This window comes from Eubalaena glacialis, chromosome 2, assembly GCF_028564815.1.
Source record: "Eubalaena glacialis isolate mEubGla1 chromosome 2, mEubGla1.1.hap2.+ XY, whole genome shotgun sequence".
Lineage (NCBI taxonomy): Eukaryota > Metazoa > Chordata > Mammalia > Artiodactyla > Balaenidae > Eubalaena > Eubalaena glacialis.
Genome location: NC_083717.1, coordinates 84,801,566 through 84,817,973, shown reverse-complemented (window position 1 = coordinate 84,817,973; position 16,408 = coordinate 84,801,566). Strand labels below are relative to the sequence as shown.

Here is a 16,408-nt window from a genome sequence, read left to right as displayed (position 1 = left end):
CATGGAGCTTCCTTGCCCTCTTTGGGTGTGACTCCCCAAATCTCCACGTGTTCACCAACTCGGAAGCTCTTGGAACCCCTCTTTTTGAGTTTTTATGGAGGCTTCCTGAAAGGCATGACTGATTACAACACTGCTGGCTGAACTCAGTCTCCAGCCCTGTCCCCTCCCCTGAGGCTGGAAGTTCAGGGGTGGGGAGGAAAGTGAAAGTTCCAACATTCTAATCAAATCTTTGACTCAGCTAGCAACCAGCCCCCATCCTTAGGTTCTTTCCAAAAGTCACCTCATTCACGTAAAAACACACCTTTGTTGTCCTTATTACTTAGGAAATTCCAAGACTTTTAGGAGATTTGTGGCAGGAGCAGGGTTTGAACACTGAATATATACTTTTTATTGTAAATTGCAACATAACACTCACCAAAATAGCTTTCAACATTATAGACTGTGAACTCTATGAGGAAGGACAACTTGATTTAGCCAATTAAGTTTTTGGTGCTGTAGTTTACAGAAAAAAATATAACCCTGAATTGTGGTGCCAATGCCACCTGGTTCAATTTTCTCTATCAGCTGACCTCAACTTCATAATCCCATACCTTATACACAGTTTTGTTAACTCCAAGAGTTTACTTTTGTAACAGGCCCTCACAAACAGTAAAGTATTAAGGACATCACTGAAAAGAAAAATTCCGTTGAGATAATTTTTAAGTGCATGACACCTCTGCCTCCTAGTCATCCTAGTTCCTTCACATAAATTGTGTTCAAGTGAGAGAATGTAATTTTATTTATTATTTTAAAAAATATTTATTTATTTATTGGGCTGTGGCAGGTCTTAGTTGTGGCATGAGGGATCTTTTAGTTGCGGCATGTGAACTCTTAGTTTTGGCATGTGGTATCTAATTCCCTGACTAGGGATCGAACCTGGGCCCCCTGCATTGAGAGCACAGAGTCTTAGCCACTGGACCACCAGGGAAGTCCCAAGAGAATGTAATTTTAATAATAAATCACAAAATTGGATGTGTGTTAGCAAGCTGGGGAAAAAACAAATTCCCGAAGTAGCAACCAGGAGGATTCCCTCCAAGCAGGACAGAGGAAGACTTTGCTTGGGAATTTGAGCAGCCCCAGAGGAAAGCTCTAAATACGCCAACATCAGGATTTCCACAAGGAAATGTCCCCGCCAGATCACTCTACATAAAGACCACAGTTTAAGAAATTCATCTGCTCTCAGAGTTTCCGTTTGGGTTTCTAATGTACCACTCTTAACTATGAGCAAACAGGCAAGCAACAAAACAGGTAGAAAAAAAAGAAAAAGAAAATATGAATTAAGTGGAGAGAAGAAAAACATTATTAAAATAGCATAAGTATCCTCAGAGCCATAAGATATTGCATTCATAAACTAAAATGGATGCTTTGAAAAAGTAACATTCAAAGAACTAGTAGAGATATTTTGAAAATTGAAACTATTAGAGCAGAAAAGAAAAATTCACAAGATTTAGAATATGAAGTCAACAATTCTCGCATAAACTAGGGTAAAGAAGCAAATAAATAGGAAACAGTGAGGGGGAAAAAGAAAGGAAACAGTCCAAGAGATCTGATAGAAATTTCCAAAAAGAGAAAAAAGTCCATAGAAAGGATAAAGTCATGAATAAAATAATTTTCAAAAGATTAGCAGATCTGGAGAATATAAGTTTGCACTCAAAAGGGATTTACACACAGAGTGCCTAACATAATGGAAGGAAACAGAGCCCATCAAAGTATCTACCTGCGAAATAGAGGAATATTGACAAGGTGAGAGAGAAAGAGAGAGAGAGACAACCAGGTTTCAAAGAAAATAATTTGAATGATTTCAGTCACATTTGGGCCTAGAAGACAGTGGAGAAATGCCTTCAAAATTTTGTGAGACGCCACTTTCCAATCTAGTGTTCTATACTTTGCCAAACTATTAAGTAGAAAGATGACAGAATAAGGTAATATTCACATATGTAAATTCTCAAAAAATGTTTCACATGCATCTCTTTATTAGGAATACGCTGGAAGATATACTCCACCCAAACAGGAAGTAAACAAACAAACAAACACTCCCTTCTTTCCCAACAGGAGATGGAACCCAGGAAATAGGAGATCCTACAAAAGAGACAGGTGAAGGGAATTAAAATGATAGTGAAGTGTGTCCAGGACCAAAGGTGGGCACAGAGAGGAACGAGTCCAGGTTGTAGCAGCTTAGAAGTTTCCAGGAAAGTTATTTTTTAGTAAGAAGAGAAAATTCGGAGAAGACCTAATGTGTTTGGATATAATAAGAAGTTTATTATACAACAGAAGGAGGCTTTGGAGTTGAATTAGTGAAGAGTACATATAAAGTTGATAGAATATGAAAGAGAGAAAATATTAGCTCAAAGTTAAACAAAATGTACAAGAAAAAGTGATCATAGTATACTGGATTCAGTCTTAAAAAAACAAAACCAAAATTTCACTCTTACCAAGTTGAAAGGGTGTGTGTGTGTGTGTTTGTGTGTGTGTGTGTGTGTGTGTGTGTGTGTGTAGTGGGGGTTGAGAAGGGATTGTGAAAAGATATAAATCCTCATCTTCCAAAAATGGGAAGTCAAAAGGTAATTTCAATGAGAAAATACAGGAAGTAGAAACATGTATAAACATGTTACATGGAGATACAGAGGTAAACACCAAAAGATCAAGTTGAAAAATTCAAAGTGGTTGCCACTTGGAAGCAGGAAGTGGGATGGTAGAAGCTTAATAGAGTCATTAGAAACTTCAAGCTTTGGGCCAGCATTTCCATAAATAACAACCTCAAATAAAGGGAGGAAAGGAAAAGGAAGTGAAAAAATAATAAAATCTGGAAGAATATAACGAAAAACGATTCTATGCCTTTCTCTATGGCTTGAATATGTAGCAACGAAGGTATATCATATTTATAATAAAAGACTTATTTTAAAAATTAAGTATATACATAAATAAACAAGTAATGCACAAACACACTGGCCTAGACAGCCTATAGTATAGTGAACATATCATTATTAGCAGCAGCTTTTGGAAACAAAACCTATTGTTCCTTTAGTTTTATCATTATGAGATTAACATTTTAAAAGGCAAAGAAGCATAAAGACATAGAAATTTTCTCCCACCGCTGTAAATACTATTCTTCTCTCATTGCCTTTCATGTGACAGTAACATGTTCTCCAATGATCACAGTGATTTGTGTACTTGAATAGTACTTTTACTTAATTGCCTGATTCTGCTCATGATACTTCTTTTAAAAATTACACTAGTTTTCTGATATGGGGAGAATTTTCACATTCTCTAAATTTCACTTTTTTAGGTGTATTGAGTATCAGAAAGTTATAGTCTTCCTATCTTAATACAGACATAGACTTTGGAACATGATGAGACAGGTTTAAATACTAGCTCTGCCATTCAATAGCTGTGTAACTCTGCTCAGATTATATTGTATTTCTGAGTTTCAATTTCCGTATTTTAAAAATGGCAATTATAATGCCTACATTGTAGGTGTGTTATAAAGATTAAAAATAATTTGTGTAACACAGTAGGTGCTCAATAAATGATTACTTTTGCTATTAATTTAGGTTAGCTAGGAAAGGGAAAAAATGCATCTTATATCCAAATTTTCTAAAACATGATGTCTCAAATTGATAGAGATCATGCTTTTTTTTGACATAAAATACAATGGGGGGCGGTCACGTGGACGTGAGCCCTCTCTCCGGCATATTTAAAAGGCGGCGTGGACCCAGTGACTTAACCTGGCCTACACTTCATCACTCAAATGTCCCGTGGCCGTGAGTTCTTAGGTCAAGGGCAAAAGCTGCCTGGCAGCAGGCTTGATGCATCACCAAGTGGCCATCGTCACCGGCGGGGGTACGGGCATCGGAAAGGCCATCGCGACCGAGCTCCTGCATCTAGCACCATCTGAAAGTGGCGCCATTACATTCACTGACATTCGTCATCAGCTAGAACTCAGTTAAACGGTCATACCTATCTATAAGGGATACTGGGGAATAGAATCTTTAGGCATAGTGGAGCTGCCAGAGAAGGTGTTTACAACCTCACCAAATCCTTAGCTGTGGAACATGCCAGCAGTGGAATAAGGATCGATTGTGTTGCCCCTTGATAACAATCCATATTCTTCCTTCAGAGCCACGCTGGTGAGGGAAGATGAAAAGAATCTGTGGAGCGTGCCTCGCGATGTGTCCCACACAGAGGCAGACGATGACAGGATCCTCTACAATTTGATCGTTGTTCGTAATCAACAGGCCAAAGATTCAGAGGAGTGGCAAAAACTCAACTATGATATCTACACCCTGCGACAGATTCGAAGGGAAGTGAGAAATAGATGGAAACGCATTTTAGAAGATTTAGGTTTTCAAAAGGAAGCAGACTCTTTGTTGTCAGTGACAAAACTCAGCACCATCAGTGATTCTAAAAACACAAGGAGAGCTCGGGAGATATTGTTGAGACTGGCTGAAGAGACCAATATTTTCCCAACCAGTTGGGAGCTTTCGGAGAGATATCTCTTTGTTGTGGACCGTCTCATTACACTCGATGCTGTGGAAGAATTCTTTAAAATTGCCAGTCAAACTTACCCCAAGAAGCCTGGGGTCCCATGCCAGGCAGATGGCCAGAAAGAACTGCACTACCTTCCCTTTCTGAGTCCCTAAGGGAGAGGCTACGAGGCAGAATGGGATTTCTTCCACTGGAACTCAACAGCCTACCAAAGTTGGACAGATGCGTGTAAAAGAGAATGAGCAAGAAGAGGGCTAGCTAAGAGAAAAAGGATTCTGAGTCCTACAAAAATCTAGGCGTTTGGATATCTGGCCATCATGAGGACTTGACCATATGAAAGTTGAGGCTGCGTTGAAACGCCCTGGTGATCTTGCATCAGAGAGTTGGCCAGTGGGATATTTCATCATGGGTGATTAGATTCCAAGAACCCATTGCCCCCATTTTGGTTTTGGTTGTACAATAAGCTCTAGCCACTAATCCTATTGGGAGAATAAGATGTTCTAGTTAATAAAATAAGATTAATAGAGCTATCATTGAACCCAAATATGGATTACCAATTTTTAAATAATTGTTATATAATATAGGCTAACACCAAAATAATACCAGGCATGACAAGACCTTTCTTTGATTTGGAAGCACCTACAGAACCTTGGAGGTGTTTGAGGCATCATTTTGAGATTATTCAGAAGTTTAGATGTACCAAATAAGAGAACTATCTAGGAGTGCTGCTCAGAAGTGAATCCTAAATAGAATGCTCCCAAGCAGAACTTCCTGCAGCTACACGTGAAAAGCTGTGTCTTCAGCTGTGCTACAAGCATCTTGAATTCTCAATGTTATTGATATCTGGTTACCTCATTTTTACATAGTGTCCAGCTCAAGTCCACAAGCCCTTGATATTTTATCTGGGATAGCATCTATTTGACCTTTACTGTCTTGTCTTCTCTTTAACCTGTTTCCGGCTTATTGACTGAGAGTTGCAACTGCCCAGGGACCTCTCATGCAGCGTGGCCTCAGCTCCAGGACCCAGAGTGGGCACGGAGAGCCCGTGGTCACAGTGCACTGGGGTCAGTGCTCACCCTGCCAGCCTGGGGCTGAGCCCCGCGAGCCACCAGCAGCAGCAGTAGCAACTCTGCAGGCAGTGTTGCATTGAAGAAGGTCATTGCTGGACTTTCTTCCATCCTGAAGATGATGATTTTCGAAGAGGAGCAATTCTGTCAACGCAGTTTGCTTCTATCCACAGATTGAGCAGCCCAGTTTCAAAAGTTAATTGCCACCTAAGCAAGGAGCTTGCCATGAAATCAGGGTTCATTTTATTGAAAAGACTTTCAGAGCTTGTCGGATTTATCAGTAGACTGCTGAGAACAATGGCAATATTTTTACTTTTACAGATTTTACTTTTCTGACTTCAAGTTAAAAAGTAACTTGTATTTAGTCTGTGCAGGGGATTGTGACTTGAAAATTTCCCTACCCTGATTAGCTCTTTTGGTAGCGAACACAATGTTTAAAGTATTTGTTAGAGGAGATACATGTTCTCCGTTTATGAATGCTTTGCAGACCAATTTAACTCACATGTTTCAGGAATATTCTTCCTAGTTTAATAAGTAAACTAAAAGTTTTATTTTTTAAAATAAAAAAATACATTTTTATTTTGTTGTATTTAGTACTTAATACCTCTCTCATGTTGTTTAAAATTAGCCTGCAGATTATTTTCCCTCACCTCTATAGGCTCTTGCAAGATAAACATACAAAGAGTGAGACAAACAAAAACAAACAATAAATTAAACCAAAAAAAAAAACCTTTGAAAATCATATTGTTTTCATCTTTGTCCTTGGAATTTGTATTTTGTCTTTCTGCCTTTTTTTGGTGTCAAAATAGATGAGATTGTTTGCATCTATGGAGAATACATTGTAACCATAGTCTTTATTTTTGGTAATGAATAAGTAAGGATAAAATTGTCTCTATGATTATAAAAACTCATGGAATTATCCAGGAAATTTTCCTTGCAAAGAATTAAAAGGTTTCTGTATTTACAAAAAAAGAAAAAAAATACAATGGAATAGTATTGGGGTGTTCTTCATGAACTGCAAGCAGCCTGTTTTCTGTTTCCCACAGGAACTGCTTTGGGGATGCTTTTAGGACAGCCTGAGTGGCATATTGGTGGTACTAATGGTATAAAGTATTGATTTGGGTTTATATTAAATGCAATTTTCTTTAAACATGGGAACCCCCTCCCCCCCACCCCCTCCAAATACACTCTCTGCATAAAGACAGAAGTCTCCACAAAATATTGAGAGGTAGAAGTAGGGAAGGGTGCATTTGTATGGGATATTGACATCTTTTATCTATATAACTGTGTATAAGTGAATAGAAAACTAGAACACTTTAAATCTAGATTTTGCTATTAAGGACAAATGATGAAAGCAGAAAGCTGAAGACCCAAAGCTGTCAGAAAAATCTGACTAAGCCTCATTAGTCATTTAAGAAATAAATCATAAATAGATCACAATAGAAAGGCTGTCGACTCTGAGGGACTGCTGAGCATACACTTTGTGCATCTTTGTGCATATTTAAAGTGATGAAAGGGAAAAAACCTACAACCAAGATTACTCTACCCAGCAACGATCTCATTCAGATTTGACGGAGAAATTAAAACCTTTACAGACAAGCAAAAGCTGAGAGAGTTCAGCACCACCAAACCAGCTTTACAACAAACGCTAAAGGAACTTCTCTAGGCAAGAAACACAAGAGAAGGAAAACACCTACAATAACAAACCCAAAACATTTAAGAAAATGGGAATAGGAACATACATATCGATAATTACCTTAAATGAAATGGATTAAATACTCCAACCAAAAGACATAGACTGGCTGACTGGACACAAAAACAAGACCTGTATATATGCTGTCTACAAGAGACCCACTTCAGACCTAGGGACACATACAGACTGAAAGTGTGTTGATGGAAAAACATATTCCATGCAAATGGAAATCAAAAGAAAGTTGGAGTAGCAATTCTCATATCAGACAAAATAGACTTTAAAACAAAGACTATTACAAGAAACAAAGAAGAACACTACATAATGATGAAGGGATCAATCCACAAAGAAGATATAACAATTGTAAATATTTATGCACCCAACATAGAAGCACCTCAATACATAAGGCAAATGCTAACAGCCACAAAAGGGGAAATTGACAGTAACACAATCATAGTGGGGGACTTTAACACCCCCTTTCACCAATGGACAATTCATCCAAAAGGAAAATAAATAAGGAAACACAAGCTTTAAATGATACATTAAACAAGATGGACTTAATTGATATTTATAGGACATTCCATCCAAAAACAACAGAATACACTTTCTTCTCAAGTGCACATGGAACATCCTCCAGGATAGATCTTATCTTGGGTCACAAATCAAGCCTTGGTAAATTTAAGAAAATTGAAATCGTATCATGTATCTTTTCTGACCACAACGCTATCAGACTAGATATGAATTACAGGAAAAAATCTGTAAAAAAAATACAAACACATGGACGCTAAACAATACACTACTTAATAACAAGGAGATCACTGAAGAAATCAAAGAGGAAATAAAAAAATACCTAGAAACAACTGACAATGAAAACACAATGACCCAAAATCTAAGGGATGCAGCAAAAGCAGTTCTAAGAGGGAAGTTTATAGCAATACAATCCTACCTCAAGAAAAAAGAAAAATCTCAAATAAACGACCTAAACTTACACCTAAAGCAATTAAAGAAAGAATAATAAAGAAAACCCCAAAGTAAGCAGAAGGAAAGAAATCATAAAGATGAAATCAAAAATACATGAAAAAGAAATGAAGGAGGGCTTCCCTAGTGGCGCAGTGGTTGAGAATCTGCCTGCCAATACAGGGGACATGGGTTCAAGCCCTGGTCTGGGAAGATCCCACATGTTGCGGAGCAGCTAGGCCTGTGAGCCACAACTACTGAGCCTGCGCGTCTGGAGCCTGTGCTCCACAACAAGAGAGGCCACGATAGTGAAGAGGCCCACGCACCGCGATGAAGAGTGGCCCCCGCTTGCCGCATCTAGAGAAAGCCCTCGCACAGAAACGAAGACCCAACACAGCCAAAAATAAATATAAAAATTAAAAAAGAAGTTAAAGAAAAGAAATTAATAAAACAATGCGTAAAGGCTGGATAGGGTGTGGAGAAAAGGAAACCCTCCTGCACTGTTGGTGGGAATGTAAACGGATACAGCCATTATGGAGAACAGTATGGAGGTTCCTTAAAAGCTAAAAATAGAACTACCATATGACCCAGCAATTCCACTACTGGGCATATACCTGGAGAAAACTATAATTCAAAAAGATACATGTACCACAATGTTCACTGTAGCACTATTTACAATAGTCAGGACATAGACGCAACCTAAATGTCCATCGACAGATGACTATATAAAGAAGACATGGCACATATACACAATGGAGTATTACTCAGCCATAAAAACGAACAAAATTGAGTTATTTGTAGTGAGGTGGTTGGACCTAGAGTCTGTCATACAGAGTGAAGTAAGTCAGAAAGAGAAAAACAAATACCGTACGCTAACACATATATATGGAATCTAGAAAAATGGTACTGACGAACCTAGTGACAGGGCAGGAATAAAGACACAGATGTAGAGAACGGACTTAAGGACACAGGGGGGAAGGGGAGACAGGGACGTAGTGAGAGAGTAGCACTGACATATATACACTACCAAATGTAAAATAGCTAGTGGTAAGCTGCCGCATAGTACAGGGAGATCAACTCGGTGCTTTATGTCCCCCAGAGGGGTGGGATAGGGAGTGTGGGAGGGAGGCTCAAGAGGGGGGGATATGGGGAGTATATGTATACATATAGCTGATCCACTTTGTTGTAAAGCAGAAACTAATACAATGTTATAAAGCAATTATACTCCAATAAACATGTATTTGAAAAACCCACAGCATTGTAAATCAACTACACTTGAAGATATTTCTTTAGTGCAAAAAAATTTGGGAATGTAAGTTTTATTGTGTGTGTGTACCACAGGTTCAATATATATGAATTATGTCAAATTGATTACATTATTTTTCAGAATAAAGAATTTTTGATACTTTACATCAGCTTCATAATATAAATGCAGAAAAACTATATTAATTCTTTCTAAAGTTCAGAAATAGCCATTTTGCTCATTCGGTATACTATAAACCACTAACTTTATTAAAAAGGGATTCGTGACCGACCTCTTCCTTCCAAAGAAATATTTCTCCACTCACACAAGTTTAATAGAATGTTCCACCATGAACTGACTTCCCACCTTAGAGACACGAGATTTGCATCCTGAAATCTCTTTCTTGCAAAAATGTCCAATTAGCATCCTAGCATTACAGAAAAGAAATGTTTTTTTCCAGATCTCAAAGTCCATACAACTTTAGTCAAGACATCATGTATTTTTTTCACACACACACACAGTATTTTATTTTTACAGAGATAAATCAACTGACACCAAGCATTGTAAATGGATGACCACAACAAAAGCAACAATGATTGCAATTACCAAACACGAAACACACTCATACTATGTCATAATATTGACATTCAATCCAGTAATCCTCCACTGTAACTGCTCCTTTACTTTGCAGTGAAAGACATCATGTATTTTTAAATTATCAGCACTCACCTGAGGTCTTTAAAAATCAACAAAAACATAATTTTGTCTTCTCTTTCATTTATTTTGGTTCTAAGTGGTCATTTCTAAATGAAAGTGTTTAAGTATGTTAACATCATCTTATAACATCATATTTCCAATGACTACCGTGTCTCTAAAGATGAAATATGAGGAACTCACAATTAGGCTCTACAAAGTTTTACTCTCTGAATCTGTATGACCCTTCTGCTGAACTCCACACTGTTCATTATTCTCTGAGAATATTCTTTTTCTTGTATGGCCATCTCACATGCTCTTTCATTTCATGAAGTTTTTTCCTACAATTTTATGCCTAGTTTATTTCTGAGAAAATTCATTATTTCAGAGTGACATTTATAGACAAAAAGACTTCTCTATAATTCCCTCAGAGTTTCAAGAACTCCTTCTTCTTCTTCTTTTTTTAATACCTAGATTCTGAAGCTCTCCACAAAGCATTACTAAAATTGCATTTACATAAGTATCTACATATTAATCACACATTAATGCATTTACAATTGTATTATGATTTATTGTTAATTTTGGAGCATAAACGTAGCTGTCTTATTTACCACCCTCTTGGAAATCACTTTAATAATTGCACTTAGGACTTGAAAGAGAATGAATAAATAAAAACCTGAAGAATATGCAGATACGATTTATATATTTCTCATAAAATTAGGTGATTATCTAAACTTTATCCAGAAAAAAGAAGAGCCCAGATACTCTGCAGGCATGATACTCGAGAATGTATGGTCTTCTAGCAGGAAAACATGCAGTAATCCATGTGGCAGAGTTCACCTGTGACCAGCTGGGGTTAGTGACCTATGCATTCCTTACATGCAACATATCAGGAGTGGAAAAAGGGAATTTGTCAGTTGTGGCAATAAGTATAATGAAGTTTTGTAGCAGGTCGTGCTCATATGTTCAACACAGGTACAATCAACATTTTGCTCAATTCTGATAAATCTAAGTCTGTATCTGTTACCATGTCTTTAACGAGGAAATGTCAGAACTGACTTACTAAAAAAAAAAGTGTTTTGTTTGTTTGTTTGTTTTAATTACAGTCACGGTGAGTAAGACATAGCTCAGAACAGCTAATGTGACTTAGTGATTCTCTCATCAGGAAATACAGTTTCTACTTCCCTGTTTATTCTCCACATCCTGTAGTAAGTAAAGTTTCAATGAAAGATAAATCTACAGGGCGAAAAGAAAAGAAAACTTACATGTGTGGATGAGATCATTTTGACAGGTTTTAACACGTATGTCAGTGTTTCTGGGGATGGACACAAGCCAGAGCTCCCTACTCTGACATTTTCACTGATGTCATTCCCCTTGATCCTCAATTTGAAAGTGGATAAAAATGTTTTCTATGTTTTCTTCTTTAAGAAATTAAATAAAGAATGCTTTCTAGACATGATCCTCTAATGATTTTCAGTCAATGGTCATCAACGGAGGAAAAGCACAGAATCTCATCCCCACAGAAGGGTGACATTCAGTCAGGTAAGAAAATTCTCCCGGAAATCAGAGCTTCATCTTTAACATGCAATCAAAGGCTTTCACAGGTTCTTCATCACTCTGCACTCAGCCCTACCATATGGGATTGGCTCTGAGAATCTCACATCAGATGACTGACAAACATGTCATAGTACACTGATCTGGTACCAGATCCTACCTCTCTTAATGATCTCCTGCAGGGACATTGGGATATTCTAGGATATTTCCTGGAGCTCTCTACTCTATACAGGTACACTTCCAAGTAGAAACAGAAGCTTTGATTCTCACTGGGACCCCTGCTCTGTCCAACCAACCTCTCTAGAAATATGATGTTCTAATCTCTCCTGATTAGAACATTTCAAGGTCTCTCCCTGTGCTAATTTAGTAAAGGTAAAAGAGAAACAAGAAAGAGCAAACTATGCAGGGAGCACTGTATAAGATTCCTTTACTTAATGTATTTGCCTGATATATCCAAATACTGAGAAATATAGATTCATTTCATAATGGTCAAGAAAAGAGGAGGAGGAACCTCCATTCCAACAGTATACATAAAATTGAATCAATATTGCATAAGCTCCAGCTTAAGCTTAGCTACGAGGTACTAACTCTTCTCATAAAGAAGCAATAGTTCTCCATCATTTGAAGCACACTGAGGACTCAGACAGCTGGACACTGAGGGTGTAGTCTCCTCACTCGAATTCTGTACCTGCATCACAGAGCCATGAAATATTCCCAAAGAATGATTAAGGATGTGGTGGGGAGCTGAAATAAAAAAGATGAATCCATAGTCTGCCCTACCATCTGTTCTGCAGGATATTACCACCATCTTGGCCCAATATGACCTTCCCACTTCTCTCTGGGCCTCCCTACTTTTCACCTCCATCTTCTCATTATATCTTACCTGCACTTGGAAACGACTCTAGTTTTTCCACTTATCTTTATCAACAAGTAATCCAAATAGCAACTGTGTATATAACTCCTTAGAAACCTCAGATCTGACTCACTAATACATGACCTTCGAAGTCCAAAGTTTTCCTAATTCACTTTATTATTTTTTTTCTAATTTCCATGTACTTACACTCTCAGGACCTTCACTGTTCTCAAGTTCGTCTTCCCTGCAAAATCTGTCAACCTAGACATAGACTTAAGTACCACCCTCTAATTATCTCCTAGGGAATCCAGTTTTTAAAAAAAACCTCAGCAAGCCTTATGGACTTTATTAAAGACTCGTTAAGACAATCCATGGGAGATAGCAGTGCACCCATAGATAGCTATTTAATACACCCTCAGAGTAATTTTTTTTTATAAAGACTCTTCTGGCCAGTGAGACTCTCAGCTCTTCTTCTTCAACATATGCAGTGTCTCACCCTTCTGATTACTCTCTGCTCTATCCCAGGTCCACTCCCTTTCCTGATATTACATTCTTTCCCAATTGTGTATGTTGGTAAAATCAAATAACATAAAATATAACATCTTAATTATTATAAAGTGCACCGTTCAGTGATATTAAATACATTCATATTATTGGGCGATCAACATCACCATTTATCTTTCTAATTCTTTTCTACGTTTTAAAACTGTAACTCTGTATCCTTTAAACATAACTTTCCTTTTTGTTCTATAACCACCTGAAAATCATCATTACCCTCCCAATTTCTATGGTTTTGACTACACTAAGTACCCCATATAATTGAAATAAGTAGTTGTATTGTTATGACTCACTAAGTCACAAAAATGGCATTTTTGGTAGCTAAATTTCCTCAAGATTCATCCATGTAGTAGCATATTCCTAGATCTTTTCCTTCTTAAGGCTGAATAATATTGTATTATATGGGTATACCACACTTTGCTTATCCAGGAACTAGTGGATGAACACTTAGGTTGCTTTCATATTTTAGCTACTCTGATTATTACTGCTCTAAACACTGGAGTACAAATATTTCTTTAAGACCCTCATTTCAATTCCTTTGGGTATACCTCATAGTAAAATTCCTGGATCATGTAGTAATTCTATTTTTCAATATCTGAAAAATTGCCATACTCTTTTGCAAAGCAGCTGTATCATTCTACATTCCCACTGACATAGCACAATGGTTCCAACTCCCTCACATCCTCACCAATACTTGATTTCTGCTTGTGTATGCGTGTGTGTGCTTGTGTGTGTATTCATGCACACAAATATATAAACATGCATTTAGTGATATGGAGCATCTATTCAAGTGCTTAGTCATTTGTACATCTTTTTGAAGAACCATCTATTCAAGTCTTTTATCCATTTTTGAATCAGGGTGTTTGCTTTTTGTTGAGGTGTAGGAGTTCTCTGTATATTCTGAATAGAAATCTCTTGTCAGATACATGGCTTTCAAATATTTTCTCCCATCTTGTGGGTTGCCATTTTATTCTGTTTACATTTCTTTGATACACATTTTTTTTAATTATGTACTGCAAATTGTTAATTTTTTTGTTAGCTGTACCTTTGTTGTTCCTTCGTTTCATATGGAGGAAAACACTGCCAAATCCAATGTCATGAAGCCCTTGTCTTGTGTCTTCTTCTAAGACTTTTTATTTTGTTAGGTCTTATATTTAGTTTCTTGATACGTTTTCATTAATTTTTGCATATGATATTAGGTAAGGGTCTATCTTCCTACTTTTGCATGTTGACAACATGACTTCTCAGCACCATTTGTTGAAAATACTATCCTTTCTACTTTGAAAAGTCTTGGCATATTGTCAAAAATCATTTGGCCATATATCAGGGTTTATTTCTGGGTGTTCTATTCTATTCTATTGGTCTTGAATAAGGGAGAAAATAGTATAACCTATCCAGGTTGATGAAGAACATAAAGAAAGACCAGGACTGAGAATTAGGAGGGCAATATAAAACAGCAGGGAGTAAAAGACAGTGTGAGAGAAGATCTTGTATTTGCGAGTTCATGAAAATAGGATCATGCTAAAACCACTAAACGCCTGACTTTGAACAATACGGTAAATATGCTAGCAAGAAACATAACACTTACCCATCTCTGGGAAATATAGTATGGGCATAAAGATAAACTACACACAAATATAGTAAACAGGGAAGGGTTTTCATGGTGTGAAAATATTGTGGGATTTGAAATACAATTTACTTCTGTTCTACCATTGTCTCTAAAATTTATCAAAGTGTATATACAAGCAATTCCAATTCTGGTAATGTGCTTGACAGGTTTATATATGAACTTCAGCAGACCAGTAAATGTACATTCATAGTAGGACTGTTCCCTAAACCGAAAAACAAAACTCAAAAACTGGAAAGACTAGAGTTCACTTTATCAACACACATACAGATGCAATGATGGTTAACGGTCCAAAAACAGAAAGTGAACATGGGTACAAGAGGTTAATCCCTAGGCTGGGGTGGGGTGCAGAGTTTGAGTGTAACACAGGTAGAAAAGACTTTTGTCCTATCCTTGATTTTTGAGGTATGGAAATTCACAGGTCACTACCTTCATTTCAAAATGAATGAATGCACTATTCAATTTTTTTAAACAGGCGAAGTAAACATGAGTGATAATAAATTTCAAACTGTCGCTAATCAAATAAGATACTAAGAAAACTTAAATAATATGATTTAAGAATGAAGTGGACAGATTGTCCAAGATGATAGCATTCAAAGTCCCAGAGCTTGATGCCTCTCATGGGCACACCAAAGTCACAAGAGTTTACAGAACAGCAATTGATGAAAAAGTCCGGGACCTACCGTAAAAGATGTTTTACATTTAAAGACATAAGGAAGTCACCTCGACAAGACAGGAAGGAAGGGCAAAATCTCAATAGAGTCAAGACCCATACCACCAGGTGGGTGGCCCACAAATGGGAGAATAATTACAATTTCAGAGGTGCTCCCAGGTAGCAAGGGGTATGAACCCAACATCAGGCTCCCAAGCCCAGGGATCCTGTTCTGGAAAGAAGAGTTCCTAGAAAGTTGGGCTTTGAAGACCAGTAGTGCTTATTTTCCAGAGAGCCAGAGGGTTGTGGGAAATAGAGATTCCACTCTTAAAAGATGCTCACAAAATCCCACATGATCCGAGAATCAGAACAGAAGCAGTCATTTGAAAGGATCCCGGGTCACACCGACCTCCTGATCTTGGAGAGTCTCCCAGACAGGCAAGAGGCAACTACAGCACAGCCTCAGGGACAGAGACACTGGCAGCAGCCATTCGGGGGAGCTCCTTCTACCTCGTGGACACTGGTACCAGCAAGCATAATTTCAGAATCCTCCCTCTATCTTTTTAGCCTCAGGACCTAGCCCTACCCATTTCCACCAGACTAGAGACACAAGTACTAGGATGCTGCAGGCCAAGCAACTAACTGAGCAGGGGCATAGCCCCACCCACCAGCAAACAGGCTACCTTCAGACCCTCTCAATGCACAGCTGCCCCTGGGTATGGGCCCAGCCACCAAAAGCCCCAGGACCAGCCTCCACACCTCAGTGGACAGGCACCAGCCCCAGAGTCCCTGGCCCCTCTGACAAGTGGGCCTACTCTGGCCTTGGAGTCAGCCTCACCATCGGCAGGTGATAACTGCACAGGGACTGGATGGAGCTTGGACCTACCCAACAGCAAACCTGCTCTAGCATTGGGATCAGCCTCATACACCAACAGGCACACACCAGCTCCAGGAATACCACAGCCCAGCAGCCTGTGTGACCAGAACACT

The 16,408-nt window shown here is 38.1% G+C and overlaps 1 protein-coding gene across 1 annotated transcript; it reads left to right on the top strand.

Annotated features, from left to right (window-relative positions):
- Positions 1 to 3,845: 3,845 nt before the first annotated feature.
- Positions 3,846 to 4,679, top strand: LOC133084627 (melanoregulin-like). Its single transcript, XM_061181435.1, has 2 exons — positions 3,846 to 3,936; positions 4,111 to 4,679. The coding sequence occupies exons 1-2, from the start codon at positions 3,846 to 3,848 to the stop codon at positions 4,677 to 4,679; spliced, it is 660 nt and encodes a 219-aa protein (XP_061037418.1).
- The last annotated feature ends 11,729 nt before the right edge of the window (positions 4,680 to 16,408 follow it).